This window comes from Triticum aestivum, chromosome 4D (genome assembly GCF_018294505.1).
Source record: "Triticum aestivum cultivar Chinese Spring chromosome 4D, IWGSC CS RefSeq v2.1, whole genome shotgun sequence".
Lineage (NCBI taxonomy): Eukaryota > Viridiplantae > Streptophyta > Magnoliopsida > Poales > Poaceae > Triticum > Triticum aestivum.
This window is the reverse complement of record NC_057805.1, coordinates 74,524,585-74,546,391: the sequence shown is the minus strand read 5'-3', so window position 1 is coordinate 74,546,391 and position 21,807 is coordinate 74,524,585. Positions and strand designations below refer to the sequence as shown.

General features: G+C 41.1%; 1 protein-coding gene across 1 annotated transcript; it reads right to left on the bottom strand.

Annotated features, from left to right (window-relative positions):
* Positions 1–18,927: 18,927 nt before the first annotated feature.
* Positions 18,928–21,192, bottom strand: LOC123096302 (uncharacterized). The gene is made up of 4 exons (XM_044517997.1): positions 20,717–21,192; positions 20,579–20,637; positions 19,368–19,485; positions 18,928–19,216 (listed from the first exon to the last, which is right to left on the bottom strand). Exons 1-4 carry the CDS (start codon positions 20,920–20,922, stop codon positions 19,138–19,140), a joined length of 462 nt encoding a protein of 153 aa, XP_044373932.1. The 5' UTR covers positions 20,923–21,192; the 3' UTR covers positions 18,928–19,137.
* Between the last annotated feature and the right edge of the window lie 615 nt (positions 21,193–21,807).

The window sequence follows — 21,807 nt, the reverse complement described above, 5'->3', positions numbered from 1 at the left end:
AAGGGAAAAAACAGAAACTGGCACTGGGCTCTGGGTTAATAGGTTAGTCCCAAAAATAATATAAAAGTGTTTAGTAAAGCCCATAAACATCAAAAACAGATAATATAATAGCATGAATACTTCATAAATTATAGATACGTTGGAGACGTATCAGCATCCCCAAGCTTAATTCCTGCTCGTCCTCGAGTAGGTAAATGATAAAAGAAATAATTTATGAAGTGTGAATGCTAGCAGGTGCACAAGTTTGATCAATGATAATTTCAATCACCTTTTCTAGCATCATCATATGTCATAACAGTAGCTCAACTCATAGAACTTTTCATGATCAAGTAACAAGCTATTCACATGTTAAAGTATAGATCATAAACTTTCTTGAAAACTAACAAACCGTGTTATTAGTCATCAAACAATTACAATTCATCTTATTTTCAGGAAGAGTCTATGTCAGAGCTTTGATTTAGCAAATCCCACATACTCAACTATCATATAGTCTTCCATGATTGCTACCACTCAAAGCATATTTTTAGAACAAATAGCATTCATCGAACACAGAGAAAGATAGGGGCTTAATGTTTCGCCTCCCAACCTTTTACCTCAAGGGTAATGTCAACAATAATAATTCATGCTCAAATATATTTGAATGGCCATATATGCTTAGATCTTTCCATCACATGATGCTTGCCAACTAAAGAGTAGGTTGGAATGAGAAGGAATACTACTGACTCTTGCATAAAAGTAAAAGATAGGCCCTTCGCAGAGGGAAGCAGGGATTTGCAGAGGTGCCAGAGCTCGAAGCAAAAACAGAGATGAAAATAATTTTGAGAGGTATGCTTTCATTGTCAACATAACGACCAAGAGTTCCCAATATCTTCCATACTAGATACATTATAGGCGGTTCCCACGCAGAAAGGTAAAGTTTTTACTCCCCCTCCACCAACATTCACACTCCACGGCTTGTCCGAAACAACGGGTGCCGTCCAACTATCAACATTCCTGGGGGAGTTTTGTTTAAATTATTTGCGAATTTGTTTTTGATCTTTTGATCATAGGACTGGGCATCCCAGTTACCAGCCATTTTCTCGTGAATGATGAGCGGAGTCCACTCATCGTGAGAATAACCCACCTAGCATGGAAGATACTGACAGCCCCTAGTCGCTACATGAGCGATTCGGGCATACAAAACAGATTATTATTTGAAGGTTTAGAGTTTGGCACATGCAAATTTACTTGGAACGGCAGGTAAATACCGCATATAGGTAGATATGGTGGACACTCATGGAAGAAACTTGGTTCAAGGAATTTGGATGCACAAGCAGTATTCCCGCTTAGTACAGATATTTTGGCTAGCAAAGGATTCTAAATAGCAAGCACCACATGTTAGAGGATCCATAACAATATAACTTCTATACAAATATACCCAAGCATAACTCATTATGTTGTCTTCCTTGTCCAACTTCAACTAATTTGCTCAGGTTTGAAAATAATTAATGGGGCTCACAATCATAGAAGATGTCCAAGATAGTATATTTATATGTGAAATCTCTCTTCCTTCAATATTCTTTCATGAATTGTTCAAGTGACCAATACAATGTTTGCTAACCTTCAAAAAATTTACCACCTCTACTTCTTATATGTGAAGGCATTACTCCCCATGGGAAAGGCATATGAAACATATATAATTTCAGATTTATGACATTCAAATCATTCAACCATTTACTCATAGGATATAAGTGAAGCACACGAGTAAATGACAAACTACTCCAAAAAGATATAAGTGAAGATCAATGAGTAGTTAAATAATTATGTAGCTATGTGAAGACTCTCTCTCATTTAAGAATTTCAGATCTTGGGATATTATTCAAACAGCAAGCAAAACAAAATAAAACGACATTTCAAGGATAGCACTCATCATGTGAAGAAGCAAAAACTTAGGCTCAACCGATACTAACCGATAATTGTTGAAGAAGAAAGGTGGGATGCCTACCGGGGCATCCCCAAGCTTAGATGCTTGAGACTTCTTGAAATATTATCTTGGGGTGCCTTGGGCATCCCCAAGCTTGAGCTTTTGTGTCTCCTTAATTCCTCTCATATCACGGTTTCCTAAATCTCGAAAGCTTCATCCACACCAAACTCAACAAGAACTCGTGAGATAAGTTAGTATAAACCAATGCAAAAACCTTATCATTTTCTACTGTAACAAATCACTAAAATTATTATTCAACATTGCATACTAAATGCCTCTGCATATTTAATACTCCTATCCTCAAATAGAATCATTAAACAAGCAAACATATGCAAACAATGCAAACATAACAGCAATCTGCCAAAACAGTACAGTCTGTAAAGAATGCAAGATTCATCATACTTCCCTAACTCCAAACATTATGAAATTCTACCACACTGTAGAAAATTTATCAGAGCTCAATATGCAAAAAGTTTCAACATTTTATCATATTCTGACTTTTCTAGGGAATTTTTGCAACAGCGGTAAACTTTCTGTTTTGAAACAGCAACATGTATACTTGCAAAATAAGCATGGTAAAGGCTATCCTTGACATTTTTATTGAAAATAGAGATGCAAAACATTATTCTAAATAACAGCAAGCAAATACTAACAAAATAAAATGACGCTCCAAGCAAAACACATATCATGTGGTGAATAAAAATATAGCTCCAAGTAAAGTTACCGATGAACGAAGACGAAAGAGGGGATGCCATCCGGGGCATCCCCAAGCTTAGGCTCTTGGTTGTCCTTGAATATTACCTTGGGGTGCCTTGGGCATCCCCAAGCTTAGGCTCTTGCCACTCCTTATTCCATAGTCCATCGAATCTTTACCCAAAGCTTGAAAACTTCACAACACAAAACTTAACAGAAAACTCGTAAGCTCCGTTAGTATAAGAAAATAAATCACCACTTAGGTACTGTTGTGAACTCATTCTAAATTCATATTGGTGTAATATCTACTGTATTCCAACTTCTCTATGGTTCATACCCTCCGATACTACTCATAGATTCATCAAAATAAGCAAACAACACATAGAAAACAGAATCTGTCAAAAACAGAACAGTCTGTAGTAATCTGTATCAAACGTAAACTTCTGGAACTCAGAAAAATCTACCAAAATAGGACGACCTAGATAATTTGATTATTGATCTACTGCAATTGGAATCAGTATTTTATCACTTTCTGGTGATTTTTAACAATTGTTTTCGTGAGCAGAAAGTTTCTGTCTTTTTCAGCAAGATCAAATAATTATCATCCAAGAAGATCTTATAGGTTTTACTTGGCACAAACACTAATTAAAACATAAAACCACATCTAACCAGAGGCTAGATCAATTATTTATTACTAAACAGAACCAAAAAGCAAGAACAAAAATAAAATTGGGTTGCCTCCCAACAAGCGCTATCGTTTAACGCCCCTAGCTAGGCATGATGATTTCAATGATGCTCACATAAAAGATAAGAATTGAAACATAAAGAGAGCATCATGAAGAATATGACTAGCACATTTAAGTCTAACCCACTTCCTATGCATAGGGATTTTGTGAGCAAACAACTTATGGGAACAATAATCAACTAGCATAGGAAGGCAAAACAAGCATAACTTCAAAACTTTAAGCACATAGAGAGGAAACTTGATATTATTGCAATATGTAGAAGCATATGATCCTCTCTCATAATAATTTTCAGTAGCATCATGAATGAATTCAACCATATAACCAGCACATAAAGCATTCTTTTCATGATCTACAAGCATAGAAATTTTATTACTCTCCACATAAGCAAATTTCTTCTCATGAATAGTAGTGGGAGCAAACTCAACAAAATAACTATCATGTGAAGCATAATCCAATTGAAAATTAAAATCATGATGACAAGTTTCATGGTTATCTTTATTCTTTATAGCATACGTGTCATCACAATAATCATCATAAATAGGAGGCATGCTTTCATCATAATAAATTTGCTCATCAAAACTTGGGGGACTAAACATATCATCTTCATCAAACATAGCATCCCCAAGCTTGTGGCTTTGCATATCATTAGCATCATGGGTATTCAAAGAATTCATACTAACAACATTGCAATCATGCTCATCATTCACATATTTTATGCCAAGCATTCTATGTAATTCTTCTTCTAGTACTTGAGCACAATTTTCCTTCCCATCATTTTCACGAAAGACATTAAAAAGATGAAGCATATGAGGCAACCTTAATTCCATTTTTTTGTAGTTTTCTTTTATAAACTAAACTAGTGATAAAACAAGAAACTAAAAGATTCGATTGCAAGATCTAAAGATATACCTTCAAGCACTCACCTCCCCGGCAACGGCGCCAGAAAAGAGCTTGATGTCTACTACACAACCTTCTTCTTGTAGACGTTGTTGGGCCTCCAAGTGCAAAAGTTTGTAGGACAGTAGCAAATTCCCCTCAAGTGGATGACCTAAGGTTTATCAATCCGTGGGAGGCGTAGGATGAAGATGGTCTCTCTCAACAACCCTGCAACCAAATAACAAAGAGTCTCTTGTGTCCCCAACACACCCAATACAATGGTAAATTGTATAGGTGCACTAGTTCGGCGAAGAGATGGTGATACAAGTGCAATATGGATGGTAGCTATAGGTTTTTGTAATCTGAAAATATAAAAACAGCAAGGTAACTAATGATAAAAGTGAGCGTAAACGGTATTGCAATGCTAGGAAACAAGGCCTAGGGTTCATACTTTCACTAGTGCAAGTTCTCTCAACAATAATAACATAATTGGATCATATAACTATCCCTCAACATGCAACAAAGAGTCACTCCAAAGTCACTAATAGCGGAGAACAAACGAAGAGATTATGGTAGGGTACGAAACCACCTCAAAGTTATTCTTTCTGATCGATCTATTCAAGAGTCCGTAGTAAAATAACACGAAGCTATTCTTTCCGTTCGATCTATCATAGAGTTCGTACTAGAATAACACCTTAAGACACAAATCAACCAAAACCCTAATGTCACCTAGATACTCCAATGTCACCTCAAGTATCCGTGGGTATGATTATACGATATGCATCACACAATCTCAGATTCATCTATTCAACCAACACAAAGAACTTCAAAGAGTGCCCCAAAGTTTCTACCGGAGAGTCAAGACGAAAACGTGTGCCAACCCCTATGCATAAGTTCACAGGTCACTGAACCCGCAAGTTGATCACCAAAACATACATCAAGTAGATCACGTGAATATCCCATTGTCACCACAGATAAGCACATGCAAGACATACATCAAGTGTTCTCAAATCCTTAAAGACTCAATCCAATAAGATAACTTCAAGGGAAAACTCAATCCATTACAAGAGAGTAGAGGGGGAGAAACATCATAAGATCCAACTATAATAGCAAAGCTCGCGATACATCAAGATCGTGCCGAATCAAGAATACGAGAGAGAGAGAGAGAGAGAGAGAGAGAGATCAAACACATAGCTACTGGTACATACCATTAGCCCCGAGGGTGAACTACTCCCTCCTCGTCATGGAGAGCGCCGGGATGATGAAGATGGCCACCAGTGAGGGATCCCCCCTCCGGCAGGGTGCCGGAACAGGGTCCCGATTGGTTTTTGGTGGCTACAGAGGCTTGCGGCGGCGGAACTCCCGATCTATTCTGCTCCATGATGTTTTTAGGGTATATGGATATATATAGGCGAAAGAAGTCGGTAAGGGGAACCACGAGGGGCCCACGAGGGTGGGGGCGCGCCCAGGGGGCAGGCGCGCCTCCCTGCCTTGTGGCCACCTCGAAGCTTCCCTGACTTCAACTCCAAGTCTCCTGGATCACGTCCGTTCCAAAAATCACACTCCCGAAGGTTTCATTCCGTTTGGACTCCGTTTGATATTCCTTTTCTGCGAAACACTGAAACAAGGAAAAAAACAGAAACTGGCACTGGGCTCTGGGTTAATAGGTTAGTCCCAAAAATAATATAATAGTGTTTAGTAAAGCCCATAAACATCAAAAACAGATAATATAATAGCATGAATACTTCATAAATTATAGATACGTTGGAGACGTATCAATGAACAAGAGGGAGATAAAAATGCAGCGAAACAAAATGTCAAGGAAACCACCAACTTCCAAATTCTTTAGTTAGGTTGTATACACTATCACTGTATATATGGAGTAAGTTAGGGGCTGGTTGAACAATACAAATATATCTTCTGCGAGGAGACATAATCATAATGGATAAAAGTGTAAGCACTTACAGATTTTTTTTGTTTTATGAGGATGCATCGTTTTCTGTAATTTTCTCAAATAGAATATTAGCTTGTTGAAAGATGTGACATGCCGATAAAATTAGAACAAACCATCACAACACAAACTTTGGATAAATTTTGGTATCAAGTCATTGCAAGTCTGTAAAGCGGAAAGGTATTTGCAAGTTGCTCTGCAACTTCACACTAAAGCCAGAGTCCATGTAGTTGACTCGACAGCATGAACCCGCCGTAATTGACCTCGCCTTCCAGCAGCAGCACCTGTGACATGAACATGTCTGCATCGACGGACCCGCAGTCGCAGCATCCAACAACGCAAGCAGGCCAAGATATACGGTCCTTGACGGCAAAGCCGACGTCCACTGCCGTGCTGCCACTCGCAATTGCCTTATACGGAAACAAATTGTAGCCAATATGTTTAGACAAATACATTGCGTGGAAAAATCCAGGGAAGAAATTCAAGCAAAAATTTCCACAAAGAAATTGAAGAAATATAACCAATTCAACCAAATTTCCGCAGAGCAAACTAAGAAAATGACTCGTATATTCAAGCGTTAGGTTCAAACAAAACATACAGTATGCTGTGAAATAATATACTATAATCTAATTCCTGCTCGGATATATGTTAGATATGCAGTATACAATATACAGTAAGAACGGCAAGGACAGGTTATATCTGAGTGCATCGGCGCCCAGATTGAGCCGCACCTTGACGCGGTTGGCTGGAGTCCCGTACTCTCGTGTGGCGGTCACCTATAATCTCTCACATGTCGATCCCCGCTAGTTGGTACCCCGTCCTCACGCGACCGATGTGACTCAGAGGCTGAGTGAGGAGGGCACGGGCCACCGCTGACCTAAAGGTCATGCCACCGTGATCACAATGTGCCGGTGTGGATGGCCGACTTTAGCGGCCGCAGGCTCTGGATCTGCGGCCTCTGTATGTCAGGGAGCTCCAAGATGCATACCTCTCACCCCACCGAGCAGGGTTGGCCACTCCACGGCGAGACTTCCCGGCCTTCTGTCAAGGCACCCGACACGCGACGGCAAGGTAATCACCAAGAGTGGCCAAGGTCGATGTGGGCGCAATGGCATCCGCTGCGAGGTGCTCCTCATCCAGGGCAGGGGCCCCGACGATGGGGAAGTCGGGGGGCAAGGCGGTAATGAGCACTTACAGATCTCATCGCAAGGGGAGACGCCCTCGCCATCGTACCTTATCAACTCGCATGCGGTCCGGAGAGAAATACCAGATCCTAAGAGAAACGGAATCGACATAGTAATTGTGTAGTGGGATTCGATGGACATTGGAGAAGATGAAGGGGAAGGGGAATCCGCGGCTGTGGGAACTGGTGAGGCACGCGGGATGAGCGGGTGCAGGTGAGGGAAAATGCAGGTTTTTTTCACCGCCCTGACCGCTCGCGAATAAGATTGATTGGGTGATTTGGGAAATTAAATAATGACATGGCACATTGCTGACATGGACAGTGTGCATGATGAGAGAATAGGGAGAAGTGGGGAGCAACTTCTTAAGAATGGTAGATAGGTTAGTACCAAAAAATGATATAAAATGATCATAAAACATCCAAGATTGATAATATAACAGCATGGAACAATCAAAAATTATAAATACGTTGGAGACGTATCAATTACATCGGATAGATCTCCAAGAACATCAAGGAGAACATGGTAATGAGAATCAAAGAGAGAGAAGAAGCCATCTATCTACTAGCTATGGACCCGTAGGTCTAAGGTAAACTACTCACGCTTCATCGGAAGGGCAATAGAGTTGATGTAGATGCCCTCCGTGATCGAATCCCCCTCCGGCAGGATGCCGGAAAAGGCCCCAAGATGGGATCTCACGGGAACTGAAGGGTGCGATGGTGGAAAAGTGTTTTCGTGGATGCTTCTGATGGTTTGGGAATATATGTGAATATATAGGAGGAAGACCTAGGTCAGGGGGGTCACGAGGGCCCCATAAGGTAGGGGGTGCCCCCCTAGGGCGCGCCCTCCACACTTGTCGCCGCCTCATGGCCCTTCTGACTTGAACTCCAAGTCTCCTGGGTGTCTTCTGGTCCAAGAAAAATCATCGTGAAGTTTTATTCCGTTTGGACTCCGTTTAGTATTCCTTTTCTGCGAAGCTCAAAAACAAGGAAAACATAAACCGGCACTGGGCTCTAGGTTAATAGGTTAGTCCCAAAAAATAATATAAAATAGCATATTAATGCATATAAAACATCAAAACAGATAATATAATAGCATGGAACAACCAAAATTATAGATACATTGGAGATGTATCAAGCATCCCCAAGCTTAATTCCTGCTCGTCCTCGAGTAGGTAAATGATAAAAACAGAATTTTTGATGTGGAATGCTACCTAACATATTTATCATGTAATTTTATTTATTGTGGCATGAATGTTCAGATCCATAAGATTCAAAACAAAATTTTAATATTGACATAAAAACGATAATACTTCAAGCATACTAACAAAGCAATCATGTCTTCTCAAAATAACATGGCCAAAGAAACCTATCCCTACAAAATCATATAGTCTGGCTATGCTCCATCTTCATCACACAAAATATTCAAATCATGCACAACCCTGATGAAAAGCCAAGCAATTGTTTCATACTTTTGATGTTCTCAAACTATTTCAACTTTCACGCAATACATGAGCGTGAGCCATGGACATAGCACTATAGGTGGAATAGAATATAGTGGTTGTGGAGAAGACAAAAAGAAGGAGATAGTCTCACATAAACTAGGCATATCAACGGTCTATGGAGATGCCCATCAATAGATATCAATGTGAGTGGGTAGGGATTTCCATGCAACGGATGCACTAGAGCTATAAGTTTATGAAAGCTCAAAAAAAACTAAGTGGGTGTGCATCCAACTCGCTTGCTCACGAAGACCTAGGGCAATTTGAGTAAGCCCATCATTGGAATATACAATCCAAGTTCTATAATGAAAAATTCCTACTAGTATACGAAAGTGATAACATAGGAGACTCTCTATCATGAGGATCATGGTGCTACATTGAAGCACTAGTGTGGAAAAAAGGATAGTAACATTGCCCCTTCTCTCTTTTTCTTTTTTGTGTGGGCTTCTTTGGCCTCTTTTTTCGTCCGGAGTCTCATCCCGACTTGTGGGGGAATCATATTCTCCATCATCCTTTCTTCACATAGGACAATGCTCTAATAATGATGATGATCACACTTTTATTTACTTACAACTCAAGAATTCCAACTCGATACTTAGAACAAAATATGACTCTATATGAATGCCTCCGGCGGTGTACCGGAATGTGCAATGACTCAAGAGTGACATGTATAAAAAATTATGAATGGTGGCCTTGCCACAAATACGATGTCAACTACATGATCATGCAAAGCAATATGATAATGATGAAGCATGTCATAATAAACGGAACGGCGGAAAGTTGCATGGCAATATATCTTGGAATGGCTATGAAAATGCCATAATTGGTAGGTATGGTGACTTTTTTAGGAAGGTATATGGTGGGTGTATGGTACCGGCGAAAGTTGCGCGGCACAATAGAGGCTAGCAATGGTGGAAGGGTGAGAGTGTGTATAATCCATCGACTCAACATTAGTCATAAATAACTCACATACTTATTGCAAAAATCTATTAGTCGTCAAAACGAAGTACTGGACGCATGCTCCTAGGGGGATAGATTGGTAGGAAAAGACCATCTCTCGTCCCCGACAGCCACTCATAAGGAAGACAATCAATAAATAAATCATGCTCCGACTTCATCACATAACGGTTCACCATACGTGCATGCTACGGGAATCACAAACTTCAACACAAGTATTTCTACAATCCACAATTACTCACTAGCATGACTTTAATATTACCATCCTCATATCTCAAAACAATCATAAGGAATCAAACTTCTCATAGTATTCAATGCACTTTATATGAAAGTTTTTATTATATCCCTATTGGATGTCTATCATATTAGGACTAAATTCATAACCAAAGCAAATTACCATGAAAGACTCTCAAAATAATATAAGTGAAGCAAGAGAGTTCAACAATTTCTATAAAATAAAACCACCACCGTGCTCTAAAAAGATAGAAGTGAAGCACTAGAGCAAAATTGCCGAGCTCAAAATATATAAGTGAAGCACAAAGAGTATTCTAATAAATCACGATTCATGCGTGTCCCTCTCAAAAGGTGTGTACAGCAAGGATGATTGTGGCAAACTAAAAATCGAAGACTCATATCATACAATACTCTCCAAGCAAAACACATATCATGTGGTGAATAAAAATATAGCCTCAAGTAAAGTTACCGATAGACGAAGACGAAAGAGAGGATGCCTTCCGGGGCATCCCCAAGCTTAGGCTCTTGGTTGTCCTTGAATATTACCTTGGGGTGCCTTGGGTATCCCCAAGTTTAGGCTCTTTCCACTCCTTATTCCATAGTCCATCAAATCCTTACCCAAAACTTGAAAACTTCACAACACAAAACTCAACAGAAAATCTCATGAGATCTATTAGTATAAGAAAATAAAATCACCACTTTTCGTACTGTTGTAAACTCATTCTTTATTTATATTGGTGTAATATCTACTGTATTCCAACTTCTCAAGGGTTCATACCCTCCGATACTACCCATAGATTTATCAAAATAAGCAAACAACACATATAAAACAGAATCTGTCAAAAACAGAACAATCTGTAGTAATCTGTAAACTTCGAATACTTCTGTAACTCCAAAAATTCTGAAAACTTAGGACAACAGAGGCAATTTGTATATCAATCTTCTGCAAAAATAATCAATATTTTATCGCACTTCTGTGATTTTTAACAATTCTGGGACTGAGCGCAAAAGTTTCTGTTTTTCAGCAAGATCAAATCAACTATCACCGTAAGCTATCCCAAAGGTCTTACTTGGCACAAACACTAATTGAAACACAAAAACACATCTAACCAGAGGCTAGATGAATTATTCTAATAAAAAAAGAAAATAAAAATATTGGATTGTCTCCCAACAAGCGCTTTTCTTTAAAGCCATTAAGCTAGGCTTTAATAATTTTAATGATGCTCACATAAAAAAAGCAATTGAAACACGAAGAGAGTATTATGTAGCATGTGAAAAACAAGTTTAAGTCTAACATACTTCCTATGCATAGGCATTTTATAAGCAAACTAATTATCAAGACAAGCAAAAACTAGCATATGGAAGGAAGAAGAAAGAAACAATAGCAATCTTAACATAACGAGAGGTAATTTAGTGACATGAAAATTTCTACAACCATATTTTCCTCTCTCATAATAATTACATGTAGGATCATAATAAAATTCAACAATATAGCTATCACATAAAATATTCTCAACATGATCCACATTCATGCAAAGTTGACACTCTTCCAAAATAGTGGGATTATCATCAAATAAAGTCATGACCTTTCCAAACCATCAAAAATTTCATAAGATTGAATATTCTCCAAATATGTGGGATCTAAAGTTGACACTCTTCCAAACCCACTTTCAATATTATTGCACACATTATTATCAATCTCATATTCATCATGGGGCTTAAATAAATTTTCAAGATCATGAGAAGAATCACCCCAACCATGATCATTGCAACAAGTAGTAGACATAGCGAAATTAGCATCCCCAAGCTTAGGGTTTTGCATATCATTAACATAATTGACATTAATAAAATTTATAATAACATCATTGCAATCATGCTTTTCATTCAAAGATCTATCGTGAATCACTTCATAAAGCACTTCATCAAAATTTCTCGATTCACGGATTTCAAGCAAAACATCGTAAAGATAATCTAGTGCACTCAACTCACTAGCAATTGGTTCATCATAGTTGGATCTTTTAAAAAGATTAGCAAGTGGATGATGATCCATAAACTCTTTGCTTCCGATTTTTAATAAACACGCAATTATACCAAGCAAACGAGCAAACAAACCAAGTAAGACATAAGGGCAAAGGGAAAGACGAACGGAAAAGGGGCGAATAAAACGGCAAACCTTTTCGAAAATCATTTTAGAAGTGGGGGAGAGGAAAAAGAGAGGCAAATGGCGAATAATGTAATGCAAGAGATGAAAGTTTTACGATGGGTACTTGGTAGGCTTGATGTAGATATCCTCCGCAACGTTACCAAAAATTGGCAAGTTGACAGGAGACCAATCTTGACTTGGCGTAGATGTCCCGGTAATGGCGCCAGGAATTCTTCCTGCTACTTCTTGAGCTTGGTTTGGTTTTTCCCTTGAAGAGGAAAGGGTGATGCAGCAAAGTAGAGATAAGTATTTCCCTCAGTTAAGAACCAAGCTATCAATCCAGTAGGAGAAGAACGCACAAATCACCAATACCTGCACAAACAATCAAACACTTGCACCAAACGCGATAAAGGGGTTGTCAATCCCTTCACAGTCACTTGCAAAAGTGAGATCTAATAGAGATAGATAATCAAAGATAAAATATTTTGGGGTTTTTTGGTTTGTAGATCTGAGAGTAAAAGATTGCAAAATAGTAGATCAGAAACTAATATGATGGAAAATAGACCCCGGGGCCATAGGTTTCACTAGAGGCTTCTCTCTTGAAGGCAAATAATACGGTGGGTGAACAAATTACTGTCGAGCAATTGATAGAAAAGCGCAAAGTTATGACGATATCCAAGGCAATGATTGTGAAATATAGGCATCACGTCCGTGTCAAGTAGACTGACTCCTGCCCGCATCTACTACTATTACTCCACACATCGACCGCTATCCGGCATGCATCTACATTATTAAGTTCATAAAGAACGGGGTAATGCCTTAAGTAGGATGACATGATGTAGAGGAATATACTCATGCAATATGATGTAAACCCCATCTTTTTATCCTCGATGGCAACAATACAATACGTGCATCGCTACCCCTACTATGTCACTGGGGGAGGACACCGCAAGATTGAACCCAAAGCTAAGCACCTCTCCCATTGCAAGAAGAACCAATCTAGTTGGCCAAATCAAACCAATAATTTGAAGAGAGTTACAAAGATACCAAATCATGCATATAAGAATTCAGAGAAGATTCAAATAATATTCATAGATAAGCTGGTCATAAATCCACAATTCATTAGATCTCGACAAACACACCGCAAAAGAAGATTACATCGAATAGATCTCCAAGAACATCGAGGAGAACATGGTATTGAGAATCAAAAAGAGAGAAGAAGCCATCTAGCTACTAGCTATGGACCCGTAGATCTGAGGTAAACTACTCACGCTTCATCGGAAGGGCAATAGAGTTGATGTAGATGCCCTCCATGATCGAATCCCCCTCCGGCGGGATGCCGAAAAAGGCCCCAAGATGGGATCTCACGGGAACAGAAGGTTGCGGTGGTGGAAAAGTGTTTTGTGGATGCTTTTGGTGGTTTGGGAATATATGTGAATATATAGGAGGAAGAACTAGGTCAGAGGGGTCACGAGGGGCCCACAAGGTCGCCGCCTCGTGGCTCTTCTGACTTGAACTCCTAGTCTCCTGGGTGTCTTCTGGTCCAAGAAAAATCATCATGAAGTTTTATTTCGTTTGGACTCCGTTTAGTATTCCTTTTCTGCAAAGCTCAAAAATAAGGAAAAAATAAAAACTGGCACTGGGCTCTAGGTTAATAGGTTAGTCTCAAAAATAATATAAAATAGCATACTAATGCATATAAAACATCCAAAACAGATAATATAATAGCATGGAACAATCAAAAATTATAGATACGTTGGAGACGTATCAATCTCCTTATAGAAGAAGTAGACGTGATGGAAGATAGTGCCAACCTCCACCTAAATGGTCGCTCCCTCCCAAAGGCATGGGTGGAGCAGCTCCAACGCCACCAATTAGCAGTGGCATGGAAATAGGCAGTCTTGGCATCCCCTGCAGTAGCCAATTCTAGTGGCCCCACTACTACCGAAAGACTTCCCCCTCCCTTGAAGACCTCCATAAGGGAGACATCAAGAGTGTATAGTTGAATCGACTCATCAACGATAAGGCAAGATGCACCGCTTTCACATCCGACATATGAATCTGACCTAGGATAGACCCCTTATGCACTCGAAGCTCGCCTCTTAGATTGCCCTCTAGTCCACATGAACTGTCAGGAGACTTTGGCACAATGGTATCATTAGTACGCCACACTAAACACGAGGGGCATTGGGGCGACCGCGGTCAGCCACTTGAGTTGAACCCCTTCCATGAACTGAGGTTGTAATAAGTAAAATTTCTCATAGTGAAGGGTTTGACCTAGTGTGCGGGCCCTCCCATTGGGAGAAGAGAAGGGGAGAGGCCAGAGCCATTCCGAGTGACCACCCATAAAGAACAGAGTGAGAAGGTAACCTCCGACTCGACCAACACTAGAACCCGCTCCAGCACACTCCAGATTGGGTCCACTTGGTTATTAGTCCACGTGTAATGTGCACCCACTCGCATGATCTCTCTAAGGGATACCCGTAATGCAGTCATTGAACAAACCATATCCTTGGAAGTTCCACATTGGTCAAGCTTTTTTCCTACTGGGAGCGGATCAGGTTGAAGTTTCCCCAACCACAAGCAGGAGGGGGCACCGCTCTACCTTGGCCTTCAGCTCGGCCAGGATAAAAAGATGATGGTCTGTGGGGCATAAATAATAATCACCTCCTAGATGAGTTTTGATCGTCTATGGTTGAGGGGCATGCTTACAAAAACCTTCCCGTGGTTCATGTCATCACCCTTGAAGGTATCCTCCTTGACCACCAAGAGAATGCCCTCGGAGCGACCAGAGGCAGAAAGCCACTGCCACGCGAGGTTCCACCCTTGGCGGTCGAGAAGGTGCGAGTGTCCTTCCCCTCCAGCCTTCACCCGAGACGTCGGGCTCCTACCGCCGGCTCGTTCCGTCGGCCACCACCTGAGCCACCTCAGTTGCGCCATCATGGAACACCTAGTCGAACTCGATTCTCATCTGCTCCAGTGCTCTTGTTTCTCTCCGACTAGGTTGGGTAATTTGTAAGTTAGCTCAAGTCCTGACAAATGTATGTATTGAATTGAACTTAAATAATGTATTTTGTTACAATTTCATTTCATTTTATAGAAATAGAAATAAGTATACACTTTTTATAGGTGCCCGTAATAGACAAATCAAACCATTGTTTTAGTACTATTTTGTATCCATATTATTGTTTGCAGTATTCGTCGTGTTCTACCACTTTGTTGGATTGATAAACATCGAGTACATTAGGCAATCAAGGTAAAAACAATTTATGATTTCACATGAGGTGATTTTTGGGGTTAGTTATAAGCGCCTAATCTTTGCCCAGTGTCCATTTCAATCCTGATTCCATCACTGGTGACTGACAACCCATTACAGATCTCTAATCTTACCTTCGTTTTTCCCCGAGTGGAATAAGATTACCAAAAGAGTATCCTGCAATAGTGTCGCCCGTGCATGCATCAGTTCATACGAATGAGTGCAATGGAATGATGAGAAGGTGAATCTTGCTCCCAACGTGGTTAAGAAATGAGTCCAATTTGTTCTCCTATTTCATCATGATTGATGACTAGATGAATAGATGATCATGTGCTGGTAGATAAGTAGGTAGATATGTTTGCACGATGATCAGCTAATCCTTCTTCGTACTTTTTTTGCGGGTGATCCTTCTTTGTACCTGAAGCTTATGGAATTGCAATGATCTGCGATTTTAGAGAGGAGGCGCTTGCCCGACCTTAATGATGAGGCCCTACAAAGTCAAGTTCCGGCATCAGCGGTCGTGGGGTACTAAAGTACGTGGGAGAGAAAAAAACAATACGGATACAAGCCCAAAGAGTGATAACAACTACGCAATGCCAATCACAGGCCTACAAACTATCACGATGCCCATAAGGAGACGGAAGATGGGTGGCGTCCGGCCATAGAAATCCCCTATCCACCACGCCGTAGCTCAATGCACTTTGCCCGTACCCTTAGCGCGAGAAGCTCCACGCTTCTTTTGTCCTTTCGCATGGCCAGGAGCTTCCACAACTGCAAGAAAGATACTATTTTGTACAAGAGGTCAGCCGGGTGGCGGAAGAAGATCCCTCTATCAATGCTTTTTTACGCGTCATCCATAACGCCCATGACAGGGCCCCGAAACCAACCCACACCAAGTGACGATCGCGCCTAGTCGTACCCTGAATGAACCTAAGCACCTCTGAGAACCCACTCGGGTTCTAAGACCCCCTAGTTATCTCTCGTATGGAACTCCCCATGAATCATGGCACAATACATCTAAACAAAAGATGGTCACGGTCCTTGGCCTCACCACACCATACACAATTGCCACCACCCGGGTTGTTCCTCCTTTGAACTTGACCACCACTGATAATGCAATTGCGCACTACTTGCTGCAAAAAGACCTTAACTTTAGCAGGCAACCTAGCCTTCCGTAGCCCACTAAGGTCACACGGATTTGTAGCTTTGAAGATTTCTTTGTACAAAGATCTTGTAGAAAAGCATCCCGAGGCGTCAAGCTTCCATGATACGTCATCTCTCCCCCTAGCAGGATGAACTTCTTGAAGCTTAGATTGGAGCTCCTCCCATTCATTTATCTTCGTTGGCACTAGAAATCGTCTACCCAGTTGCCACCTCTCATTGATCCAAACATCCGCCACCTTGGCATTAGGTTTGCCGGAAATTGCGAACGGGGCCAGGAACATCTTGCAAAGCGATTGATCAGCACACCAAACATCGAGCTAGAAGGAGGCCGATTTGCCAGTATGAATCACAAACTTTGTGCCCAACCGCAGGAGGTGGCACACCGTCCTGACATCTTTAGCAAATTGAGACAACTTGACGTTAGGACGAAACTCCATTCCTCGGCCAGTTAGGTATTTGTTGGAAAAGACGAACATGCACAACCCCCCTCGTCCCGTAAGGATTTTCCGTGCCCACTTGGCCATGAGACACTAGTTCATGACTTTAGTATTAATAACTCCGAGACCCCCCACCTCTTCCCATTTGACCATGTGCTATTTTTGCTTCCCTTGCTCCTTGGCCTAGAAGAACCTTGATCTAACTTTAGCAATGATCAGCGCTGCGCACCCAGAAACTCATTTTGCGCATTTATGGTACTTGACAGTACATCTCACACCACTTGTTTTTTCTGTGATTCGTGCTAGCTATTGCCCACACATATGTATATTCTTTGTATTGTTTTCTCACTTTCTGGTATTCTTGGTGTGTCAGTTTGATGGGTCCCATAATACTACTTCCTGTCAGTATACTCGACATCACTTTTCTCTCTCTCCCAAACAAATCCATAGACTTTCTTTTATTAAACAAATTAAATCACTCATATCTTCTAAACTATAAAGTCGTTTTTGAAACTTCTTATATATATTTGAATTTCTAGCGCAAAGACCTTTAGAACAAGATCAATCTTGAATACATTTTGACTAGTTTGAAAAAAGTGAAATATGTTATTCTAAAATGTCAATTTGTGAAACTGGTATTTGGAAATGTGTAACCGTTTATTTCAAACGAGTAAAATATGTTATTTCAAAAATTTGCAATTGAAATAGATGTGATTTTTGTGAAACAAGTTAGCGGAAAGTGAAATGTAATGTCAACATGTGACATTGATTTTTTAAATATGTGTAACAGTTTATTTCAAAAGAGCGAAATATTTTTCACAAAAATGTGCAATTGAAACACATATGATTTTTATAAAACAAGCCAGTGAAAAGTGAATGTAATGTCAACATGTGAAATTGATTATTTTGAAATGTGTAACGATATTTCAAATGGTGAAATATGTTATCTTAAAAATGTGCAATTGAAATACATGTGATTTTTGTGAAATAAGCTAGTACAAAGTGAAATGTAGCTGCTGAAATTGATCTTTTTTTACGAAACTGAAATGTCAGCTTGTGAAACTGATTAAAACCATTCTATTCAAAAGATTTCAAAACAGTGAAATATGTTTCATGAATTTTAAACCCATTTAGAATGTATCAAATATTGGTCTTGTTTTTAAGGTCTTTGCGACATGAGTTTAGATATATAAAAAGTTTTAAAATTGGAATATTGGTTCTAGGAGTCATTGAAAATGATATGAGAAAAATTAAACGCAAGTCTTTAGTTGGACAGGCAATACGCACATGCACTCTCTCACTTAACAAAAAGCTGTTGTTGTGGACCCCCTTCTTTTTGTATTGTTGTGTATTTCCTAAACAAAATTACTTGCTTTTTATACGAAACAGTGTCGCACTAATCTTAGAATGGCAATGAGCAGCTGCGTATGTGCCGCTACGTAGCTTTACTGCGCAATTTTTCAATTTAGATGCGCACCTGTTTTCCCTTTCTCTGATCAACTAGCTGTCCCAGCGGCGTGTGTACACGAGATGCCCATCGTTAGTACTGTCTCATTGCACAATGGGTTGAAACTTAAGACCGTGATTTCGCTTTCACAAATACTCCCTCCGTAAACGCTTTTATATTTCTTTACAGAGGAAGAACTTATCAAGCAATTGGCAGATTATTCGTACCACTCTCTTCTCAAACTACAATGGGATGTGGAAGATGTTTGTGCAAACTTTTCTCCACTTTCCCACCTGTATCGTCACCTCACAAATGGGCAACTGACATGTATCCATGAATTAATATATAGGAGCCTAAAGCCATCAAACCTTCAGACACTTTTCACAAAAAACAACCGAACAGAAGTCAAAATATTATAGTATGCCATCCAAGATTTTAGTATGTCTAGTTTTGGACCAGCCAAACATGCTCTATAATCTATATGACCACCCATGTATACAGAGGTAAAAAGAACCGTAAAACAGTCTTTAGTTCTTTCCATCACATGAAGCATTCCCTTTTTCACTTTCTTTCTTTTTTTGTCTTCATCTAGTAGACACTGTTCAGGTAGAAGAACAGGGCCGCCAATGCAACGATTCCAACTGCGATACCAATAGGCAAAGCTTTCCTGCAAGAGAGCAAAATAATTTTCCAAAGTTCGTCATCAATCAGTCTCCACTCTTTGAAGTTAACATCACAATGCTGAATCGACGCGTATGAACGAGAAGTCAAGCTAATTGATTATTTTCCTTTTCTTCTTGTAGGGTTCAACTACTTACCCCACGGTCTCGTCCTTTTTGAGCTGCTCCTTCCTCGCCTTCCGGGCATCAGTGGCGTTGGCGTTCTTGGCCACCGGTGGTTCGTAAGGCCTGAATCTTCTCTTGGGAGCGGCACAGACTGCATCACCAATGGAGACCAGTTGGTTGGAATATGAAAATGAATGACAACTTCTTTTTAAGCCAAGAACCGTACAACACTCATTCTACCATATTTTCATATATATTAACATGCAACATGTACATATAAAGAAAGGCAAAAAGTAAAGAAAAGAGTCTAGTACACATTTAAAACAGTTGTAGAAGTAGATAAATTAGAGCCCCAGAATCACAGACGATGTTGACTATATTTTAATCTTCTTTGCAAAAAATCAATACTACCTCGGATCCAAATTAATTGGCGCAGCTATAAAGTACATGGCTATAAAATTGGGGCTGACTGAAACTTTGTCGACAAACCATGTGTGAGCGAGAAAATGAGGACTAACAAGGGCAACGGATTTGCTTGCTTGTCACACTCTACCTCACTTTTGTGCCACAAGTGAAGCCACAGTTTTTTTAGAGTCAAGCCACAGTTTTTGTGATGGCTAAATTGGCCGCCACCCTCGTGGCAAATACAATGGCAAGTGGGGTAAGAGTCTAAGCAACAATGCTACATCAACGGAGAGTTACTTAAGGATTACGAGCTGATCTTTAGCTGGCAGTTTTTCATTGGATTAGGAGGAGAAAGGGGCCCACCCCCCGCGGTGGAGAGATTTTATGGTAAGTCCCATAACAGCCCCGTAAAACGCATGTGTGTTTATCATTTTTGGTAGACAAGTCTACGTGGGTGCAATGAAACACTCATGGAATTTATGTGCCTAACGGCTCCTTTGATTCATAGGAATTCTGGATGATTTGGATTCTCAGGAATTTTTTTCTGATTCATACAATTGGAATCCTTAGGAATTATTCCTTAGAATTCATTTGCACTATGTTTTGAAGGAAAATTTTCATCCGCTCAAGCCTCTTGGTAGAATTCTTTTGTTTATCCAGTCCTAGCACTTTTCCATTCAAATTCCTGTAATTTCTAATTTTATAAGTTTCAAGAGGACATGATAGTGCAATCATGCGGTTTTTTTTTCATCTTCTACTATATTCCAGTGTTTTGATAATCCTGTGAATCAGAAAAGCCCTAACATCCGGTAAAGTGTGGTTACACAAATTTTTCTCACCAGGGCAGTAGTAGTCATCGGACAGCTTCTCAAACGGGGTCTTGTCCTTGTATATGTACCTACAGCATTCGCAAAATGCAGAGCATATCAGTAGGGTAGCAGTCAATTTCACCGTAGCAACGCGGCAGGCTCACCCACCCGCAGTCCCGGCAGATGTAGGCCTGCTTCGTCTCAACGCGGCCGAACCGCATCGTGATCCGCGCCGCCGCCGCGGACCTCGCCCTGCCCGGCGCTGGCAGCCGGACCCGCACAAGCAGCGGCGGCGCGCAGAACGCCGACCGGAGCCGCGCGGGGCTCCCCGCCGGCGCGCGCGTCAGCGACGGGGCCTGCATCTGCAGTGCCATTGCTGCAGCTCTCTCCCGGATTCTTCTTTACGGCCTAGCCCGTGGAGGCAACGGCTGATCGACGCACGATCTGCCAAGAGCTACTGATCGAGAGCGATGCAATGCACGCCGGAAAGCACTGTAGGAGGAGGGGTGGGGATGCCTGGAGAGGAAGAATCGAGGGGATAAGAGTCGGTGGTTGGACCGTTGGTGCTGGAAGCATCGCACTTTTCCTTTGCTGCCTAGTGGAGTGGAGGAGGTGAGGGCAGTGTGGAGGCTGCGTGCGTTCATGGCTTCCCTTCGCTCGCTATCCCTTTCCACTGGACGCGGGCCACTTCCACTTGGCGCCCTCTCCATCTCTGGACTGGACGGGATTCCTCTGTCCGGCTGTCGGATGGCAAATTACCATGATTTTTTCTCAAAAGTATGTTAATGGCGTACCATATATTTTAAAGAAAGATTGAATTAATTTGGATTGTGAATAGATGGATAGGTGCTTAAGTGCTCTAATCAAGTGTCAAGGGAAAAAAGAGAACTAACCATTAATACTCGTTAATACAGCCACCTTCGTAACCGTAGTAGATCGTTATGAAAGTGGTTGTATTACCATATCATACAAAATGAAACCCCGTATTAATACTCGCGCCAGAGCGGTATCCCCTCGTTGGAGTCGGGCGACGACGCACCCTTCCCGGCGGTGTACCCGGCGACATGGACCAGGCACGTTGAAGATGGGCAGGGGCGCCGCCAGCCACCCATGGTGGCCTCCTCGGGCTGCCACGGTCTACAGCACGGTGGCGGTCGAAGGGACCATGACAACCACGACAGCGAGCGCGGCGGCCGGCGTTCTTGGGCGGACACGCTGCTGGGCCGCGGGCACTCCAGTCGGGCCCCGGCGGTGGCAAA